General features: G+C 50.6%; 1 protein-coding gene across 2 annotated transcripts in view; it reads left to right on the top strand.

The window, feature by feature from the left end:
• LOC102383898 (IgGFc-binding protein-like) overlaps positions 1-8,471 on the top strand; it is a 27,709-nt gene that overhangs the window by 3,289 nt on the left and 15,949 nt on the right. For both annotated transcript variants that reach the window (XM_006036143.3, XM_025192383.1), the window contains exons 3-5: positions 142-709; positions 1,130-1,728; positions 4,596-5,160. In XM_006036143.3, coding sequence (XP_006036205.3) covers positions 142-709; positions 1,130-1,728; positions 4,596-5,160 — 1,732 coding nt within the window. The remainder of the gene's footprint in view (positions 1-141; positions 710-1,129; positions 1,729-4,595; positions 5,161-8,471) is intronic.

Below are 8,471 nucleotides of genomic sequence, written 5' to 3'. Positions count from 1 at the left end.
CTTTCCCTAGAGAAAAATAGGTGTTGAGCTCTATGGGATGATGTCCTACACCCACCACACCCCACTTCTCAACATCCTAGATCTACCCATGATGAGACCTCATTTCCCATCTCAGCTCAATGACCTCTCCTCTCTTTTCAGGTCAATGACCAGGTCATCCCCCTCCCAGCCACCATGGAGGGTGGGAAGCTCCAGCTCTCCCAGGGTGATGGCCGTATTGTTCTCCGAGCCGATTTTGGGCTGCAGGTGACATACGATGGTGACTGGACCATGATTGCAACCGTGCCCAGCAGCTATTTTGGGAGCACCTGTGGGCTGTGTGGGAACTTCAATGGGGATGTAGAAGATGATGCGGCATATGCCAATGACACCAGGGCCTTGTCTGGAGGTGCCTGGATGGGGAGCTGGAAGGTGGAGGACGGAGACCCGGCCTGTGAGGAGTGCCAAGGCCTGTGTGAGCTGTGCCAGCCGACCCAGAGGCAGCTCTTTGGGGATGAAGAGCACTGTGGGCTCCTCCAATTGCCGGAAGGGCCCTTCAGGGACTGCCACACTGCTACAGACCCCACTGGCCCCTTCGACACGTGCCTCACCAAACTCTGCCTGGCCAGCGGGGAGCAACAGATGCTGTGCCAGGAGCTGGAGAAATATGCAGCCACCTGCAGGCACCATGGGGCTACCATTGGCGACTGGAGGACTCTGTCAGGCTGTGGTAAGGGCGATGGCGGTGATGGAGACCTAGGGGGTGGGTCAGGTGGTCTCATCATGAGATGGGTGAAGGGACCTGAGCTTTGGGGCTGGGTCATTAGTGCTGGTACTGCCTGGCATGGGAGAGCACCCCCTTTTGCTACTCCAGGGCACTACCAGGGGTGAAGTTCGTAATGGTACCCCCTTAAATCCAGTCTAGTGCCCCCTTGAGAACCATTATGGCAACCCATTGAGGTCCAGTGTAGTGCCCACTTGAGGTCCATTCTGGTGCCCCTGGGAGGTTGGTACCTGGGCCTCAGCCCCCAGTTACCCACCCTTAGCTATGCTCCAGCTAGAACTTGCCTGTCTCTCTCACTACATCCAAGTGGGTTGTCCAGTCCCTAGCACTAGTTGCTAAGTCTCCCTCTCTCTGCCCCAATCCCAGCTCTGTCCTGCCCCAAGAACAGCCACTACGAGGCCTGTGGCACGGCCTGCCCAGCCACCTGCTCTGACCCAGCTGCCGCGTCCTCCTGCCAGAAGCCCTGTGAGAATTCATGCCAGTGCGACCCCGGCTACGTCCTCCATGCCAGGCACTGCATCCCCGAGGAGAGCTGTGGCTGTAGCCACGATGGTCATCATTACAAGCCCAGAGAGGAGTTCTGGGCCGATAAGAACTGCCGCACTCGGTGCCGGTGTGACCCAGTCCTGGGCTCGGTGACCTGTAAGGAGTCCAGCTGCAAGGCCCATGAGAAGTGTACCATGGTGAATGGAGTCCGGAGTTGCAAGGCCAACACCTTTTCCACATGTATCGGTACTGGGGACCCCCACTACACCACCTTTGATGGGCGCCGCTATGACTTCCAAGGGAGCTGCATCTACCAGTTTGCTTCTCTCTGCTCCCAGGACCCTGCACTGGTCCCCTTCACCGTCATGGTAGAGAACAACCACCGGGGCAAAAGGGCCGTGTCCTATACCAAGACAGTGACCCTGGAGGTCTATGGCATTACTTTCACCTTGAGCCAGGAGCACCCACGGAAAGTGAAGGTACAAAACAACTAGGAGTGGGCATGTCTGCATCCCACCTCCCACACCAAACCTGTCGACCCTCCGTCTTGAAAACCCTTTCGCCCAGGAGGACCTAAACTAGACCCAAAATCTCTCCTGAGTTAGTGTCAAGATGAGAGCTAAGTTATCCTTGCTGGCACTTGGTTTTAAACAATGGGTGTTTAAAACCTGGTCCCCATTATCCTAGAACCCCCTTTTAAGGCATTCAGATACCTCATGACACCTCAACCCATCTATCCCCTGTTTAGGGTAAACACACTTTTTCATTAGAATTATAAAGAAGGAGGGCTAGAGGGCGCTCCAGAGGTCACAGTCACAGAGTCATGGAGAAACACAAATGGAAGGGACCTCCAGTGGTCATAGAATCCTAGTCATAGAGAAGTTGGGCTGGAAGGGACTTCCAGAGGTCATAAAGTTGGTTATGGAGTCATAGAAAAGCAGAGATTTAAGTTGTCATAGAGTCCTAGTTGTACAGTCATAGAGATGTGGGGTTGCAATGGACCTTCCAGAGGTCACTTTTAGTCCAACCTCCTGCCAGAGGCAGGATCAACCCTAACCAAATCATCCCAGATGTGTCCTGGTCTTACAACCCTGTTGTCAATGGAGACCCGCAAACTTCTTGTCATGAAAGAGTTGGCCAAGGCAGCTCAGGTGGAGGAAGAACTATTTACAGATTTGCATGAAATCCAGCAACACTTAGAGGGGAAGAGAACAATTTTGAACAGTTCTGGACTTGATGTTGTGTCATGGGCAATCAACTCCTGACCCACAAGCCAGATCTGGCCCCTGAAGCCATGTCATCCAGTCCATGGCGTTACCCAAGAGTCCAGGAATTTCTTGGTGGGGAAGCAGTGGCCATGGCTGGGTTTGGGTGTTGAATCAGGGCTGGACTGGGCCGGGGCAGAATCCAGCCACATGCTATCAAGCCCATGGGCCAACCCCACACATGGACCCCATGCAGGATCTCATGTATGGACTGACCCCATGCCATTCATCCATCCCATGAGTCCAGAAAATTAGGCACCACTGCCCCAGCTCTTTGACCACTTCTGGGCTTTCCCTGTGAACCAAATTGCAAGGAACATCATTTTTACATAATTCTATGAACCCTTAAACAGAGGCCATCTCTTCTGGCTTCAGCCCCTTCTTAGACTCGTTAGCTTTTAGTTTCTACCCTGGCTTTGACGACAGAAAAGTCCTTGAGCAATTTTTCTCTTGACAATAACTCAAAGACCCCAACATGGAAGAAGAGTTTTAACATCTGTTGGAAATCTCCAAGTCTATCTCATGAATCATGTTTGCTCACCCCACAGGGCTCATATTGTGTAGTACCCTTGAAAGGCTCACAAAGGACCCAGGTTGAGAGTGACTGAATTAAGACAACATAGAGATAGAAGGGACCTCAAGAGATCATGTCTAGTCTAGCCCTCTGCTCAGGGCTGAATCGTCCCAGACTAAACCAGCCCAATCTGTAAAGCCTACAGGATTTAGACTCAAGAATACTAGACTCAATGAATGAAGGGCTGTTGACTCTATGGGAATTAGATTCAAGAATAGTATGTGAAGTCCATGGAGCAACACACTCTAAGAGGGACAAAATTATTTGTGACCTCATAGGGTCATGGGAAAGGGAGGCTGGAAGTGACCTCAGGAGGTCATAGCTACAGGACCAGCCCACTCCAAACCAACCCAGCCACGTGTCTATCCAACCTGCTCTTGAACACTTCCAGAGATGGAGAATCCACAGTCTCTCATAGACTTATAATCATAGTCCTAGAGAAGTGGGGCTGGAAGGGACCTCCAGAGGTCACCTCTAGTCTAACTCCCTGCCTGAGGCAGGATCAGCTCTGTCCAAACTACCCCAGACACATCCAGCATCTAAACTTTTCGTACAACTATCATCAACCCTGACACAACACCAGAGATCACACTCAACTGTGCCACAGGGAAAGCAGGGGGACACCAGTGGCTAATGACCTGCTGCTGTAGAAAGCTGTTCATAGACACTCAAGAGACCCCAGGTAAAGGCTGTGCCCCCACTACAGAGGAAGGCACCCCCCCTCCCCTGCCAGTCCATACCAATCTGACCAGGGGGGAAATTCCTTCCTCACTCCAAATCTGGCATCGGTCTGAGCCTGAGCAGAGGTGCAAGACCCTCTGGCCAGGACCCACCAGGGTTGGTCCCATCAGGAGCATTGGCACAGCCCAGTCCCCATTCCCAGCCTGGCCACCATCTAGTGCTCCTGGGGAAGATTTAAAAATACCCTGACACATGGAACAGAAAGTGGGGACAGGAACAACCAGAAAAACCCAGAAACCTGGGACATCCCCATGGCAGAGTACAGACATTGCAGTATGGAGTTCATCACCAGCCAGTGACTGTCCAACCCCTTGAACCCTCCAGTGATGGAGAGGTCACAACTCCTCTGGCTGTAGGCCTAGCTATACCTAAATCACACCCCTCCAAGTGTTCATCCAACTTCTCCTTGAACCCCTCCACTGATGGAGAGTCCCCAGCTCCCCTGGGCATCTCTCCCACTGCCTCTGCTCTAAGAGGGAAGATGTTTTACTCAGATCCAACCTCAACCTCCTTTGCTTCAACTTTAAGTCATTGGTCCACATCCTCCTTTCTGGAGCCAGAGAGAAAAGGCGCTTTCCCTCTTTTTATAGCAGCCCTTCAAGTACATTCAGACCGCTTTCATGTCCCCTCTTCAGTGCCATATCCTCGAGCTGAACGTGCCCAGCTCCTTCAGCCTTGCCTCATAGGACTTGTTTCCCAAGCCCTCTCTAGGTCAATGGTCCAGTGCTGGACCACTGACCAGCTCCTCCATGTGTTCTCTTCCCAGGTTGATGGCGTCTTTGTGGAGCTCCCGTTCTCCCACCAGGACAAGCTCAAGGCTTACATCAGTGGTGTCCATGGCTTCATCAAGACCAATTTTGACATGCGGGTGAGCTTTGACTGGTACAGCTATGCCCGGGTAATCCTCCCCACTACCTACGCCAATGCTGTTTGTGGCCTGTGTGGCAATGCCAACGGGAACCCCGATGATGACTTCACTATGAAAAATGGGAGCCAGGCATCTGATGAGGTCCAGTTTGCCAACAGCTGGCAGGTGGGGGAGGTGCCCGGGTGTTTGGCAGGCTGTACCGGGGACTGTTCAGTCTGTACCGAGGCGGAGAAGATTCCCTACAAGGGTGACAAGTACTGTGGAGTCCTCACCAGAAAGGATGGGCCTTTCCAGGCATGCCATGGGGTCCTGGACCCTGCGCCTTTCTTTGAGGACTGCGTCTTCGACACCTGCCTGTACAAGGGTCACCGTGACACTCTCTGCAGCATCATCGGTGCCTATGTCACAGCCTGCCAGACTCAAGGCATCCAGATCAGGCAGTGGAGATCAACCACCTTCTGCAGTAAGTATCACCTCTATGTTCCTGGCTCTCCTCCTAGGTGACACCAGTGCTGATCCAGTAGTGGTCATGGGTAGAATTGGCAGAAAAGGTCATAATAATATTACTGTATTGATTTGTATACTGGGTGCACCTTTCCGCCCAAATCAGCTGTCCACAACTGGGTCTTGAGCAGGGAAACCCATCTCTGCCCCAGAACAGAAGCATGGAGACACTATAACAACTTCACAGGGACATTACTCCATCCCTGCTTCTCTCCCAGACTACCAAGTGGGAGAGCAGAATGCACACTGCAGCATCAGAGTTCATATTAACCCTGTCACAGCCCCTTCCAAATTGATGGTAGGTTTTGGCAGAGCTGCCAAAAGCTGCTGTCAACTTGACAGTGGCTGAGGACAAGTGAGCTTCTCCACTCATTTGGCTTTGGCCACAACTCTGGAAACAATCTTTCTTCCTCATTTTTGCCTGTCTTATCTGGGGGCATGGCGTAGGTGAGAAAATAGTGTCGTCTTAAACATTCATTTCCATTTTTTGGAAGTCTTAGAATAGAACAATATGTAATTTTTCCCACCCCCCACCAAACCTTTCCTGAAGCCTATTTCCAACTATGGGTGACTGGTGCCACCTTAGTCAGGGGGAGCATGTGCCCCCCAGCAACCAGTCAGCAACCGGGGGGGTCTCCCCCTCAGCCAATCTCGCTGACCAGGCAGGCCCTGATCACGCTGACTGTGAAGTAGCCACAGCGCTTCTGGAAGTGGCCATGATGCTTCATCTAGCACTCCCACCCCCTGGCTGGTGCTCACGGGGGTGGGGACACTGGTGCTCTCGCCTGCCACCCCTGCCTGTCGCCTAAGCAGGAAATGCACCTGTCAGAGGGTGCACCAGCGCTCTTGGGGTGCATGTGCACCTTCGTGCACCCCCTATGTGACATCACTGTTTCCAGCTTAAATGAGCTCTTGAGTTTTAGGCATTCTGACCCCACAAATGCTTTCTTTTCCCATCCTTCCTTGGCTTCCTTTCGATTTCCCTCCTATATGGTTCCCAGAGTGAAATAATATGAATTATATCCCGGGGATTTCCCCCCCTGCTTTTGAGGGGGAGGATAGATATGTTTGTATTATTACAGTAATATTACTCTACTATTGAATAGCAGACTTTATCTCCCTGAAAAGTGGTTCCAAAGAGGATGGAGCTGGACTGTTCTTAGTGGGGCAGATGACAGAACAAAAAGCAATGGGCTCCAGCTGCAGCAAGGGAGTTTGAGGTTGGATATTAGGAAAAATTCTCTCACAAGGAGGGTGGTGAAGCACCCATAGGGATTGTGGACTCTCCATCCTTGGAGGTTTTGAAGACCCTGTTAGACAAAGCATTGGCTGGGATGATCTCATTGGGGCTGGTCCTCCTTGGAGCAGGGGTTGGGCTAGATGTGACCTCCTGACGTCCCTTCCAACCATCATTTTCTATGATTCTGTTACTTTCTCTGTTATTACTTATGACTTCTGTTATTACCTGTAACTTTTTAAAACTTCTCAGGAGTCCTAGATATGCATTTTTTTTTGGCTTTCAACATGTTCTAAGAGCATGAAACCATGTTGCCCAGTCTCTTGTCTCCCACAGAAGCACAGGCTAGAAGGGAGAGTGAGCTGGGTCTGACAAGGGTTTTTTCCCCTGCTACTCTCCCCCAGCAGCCTCCAGCATTGATGGTTAAGAAGTTCTGATTCAGAGGCCATGCTCATATCATGCTGAATAGCTATTGATGCCTCTTTCCTCCAAGAACGGGTCCAATCCCTTGGTGGATCTGGCTACACTCTCAGCTTCCAGCACATCCATTGGCCACAAGTCCCACCCTTCCATGCCATGCTGGTTGAAAAGGACCTTTCTGGTGTTTGTTATCAGCCAACAACCTCCTAAATTCATGTTTGATCCCTCAATTCTTGTCTGGTGAGAAACAGTCAAGAATAAATTCCCTGTTGATTTTCTCTTCACCCTTTGGTATTTTGTAAACCCTTCTCCTGTCCTCCTTCAGATGTCTCTATTCTAACCTAACAAGGCCTGGCTTCATTCGTCTCTCCTCATATGGAAGCCCCTCTATGCCACTCGTCACCCCTGTTGCCCTTCTTTGGACCTTCTCTAGTTCTTCTATATCCTCTTAGAGGTGTGGGGACCAGACCTGGGTGCAGTATCCAAGGTGTGGATGCCCCATGGATGTATAAAGGGGCATCACAATACAATTCCCTTCATCATCGATAATACCACATTTCCCTTTTCGACAGTGTATAATTTTGCCAAAATAGAGGAAATTTGGAAAAGTTACTGAACAGAATGTAGAAAACCAGGACATAGTGGGACAAAAATACCCCAAAGGTAGACATCCTTCATTGGGCTCCAATGAGCTGCACAAGGGGGAGCATGTCCAGTAGTGGAAATGTTAATGAAATTCAACATTTTTGGTTCCTCAGGATCCTGAAAGAGAATTTTCAGAGTGTTTTGGATTGCACCAAAAAAAGGGCATTTTTGAAGGAAAAAATTCAATCAGATTTGAGAAAGAGTCATTGACTATTTGAGCTGTTTATCTTGATATCCCTAGCTACTATGTGGCCAGCAAATGAGAACAAACCTATCCTCAGTCCAAGGCTTTGAGGGAAGGGGAAAACTTCCAGCCACTCGGGAATTTTCCAAGGCAAAGATGATGTATTTGGCAGATCATGCGGGAAAGGGTGGGTTTTCATGGCTTACCATGTTGAAAACATCTCCAGGACTCCCCCCCCCCCGAATTTGAACTTCCCGGGCCCCCCCCCCCCCCGAATTTGAACTTAGCCATATGTCGCATTTTGCTTCTCTCAATGTGAACAGTTTGGCAGTTGCATTGGAGACGAGCGGGGAGATTTTTTTTCTGTTTGACCTTCCATTTGTTTTCATGTCAAAGGGCTTCAGAGGATTTTGGAGGCCGAGCCAGAGACAAAACACCCAACTGGAGACACAGCGTCTCAAAAGAAGCAAATAGAAAAGGTTTCCATTGGTCCATTTGCTTCAGGAAAAGAGAAAACAATTAATTAAGATATTTGGGTGTGGGCACGTGTCCAGTGAGGACCCTTTCAAAAGGGGAGCATTTCAAAAGTGCAGTGGATGGAGCAGATTGGCTGTTACGGCCAGAGAAAGCTGGGAATTATTTGAATCAGACAAGGTAGGCTTTGTCTACCTTGTCTCACATATAAGCCACACTTTTTGCCCAAACAGCACTGTACCTAGACTCCTAGCAGCTCTGGGCAAACTTTTAGTATCACCCCCCCCCCCCCCCCCCCCCCCCCCCCCCC

This window comes from Alligator sinensis, unplaced genomic scaffold (assembly GCF_000455745.1).
Source record: "Alligator sinensis unplaced genomic scaffold, ASM45574v1 scaffold113_1, whole genome shotgun sequence".
In the NCBI taxonomy this organism is placed as follows: Eukaryota; Metazoa; Chordata; order Crocodylia; family Alligatoridae; genus Alligator; species Alligator sinensis.
This window is presented reverse-complemented; position numbering and strand designations above follow the sequence as displayed.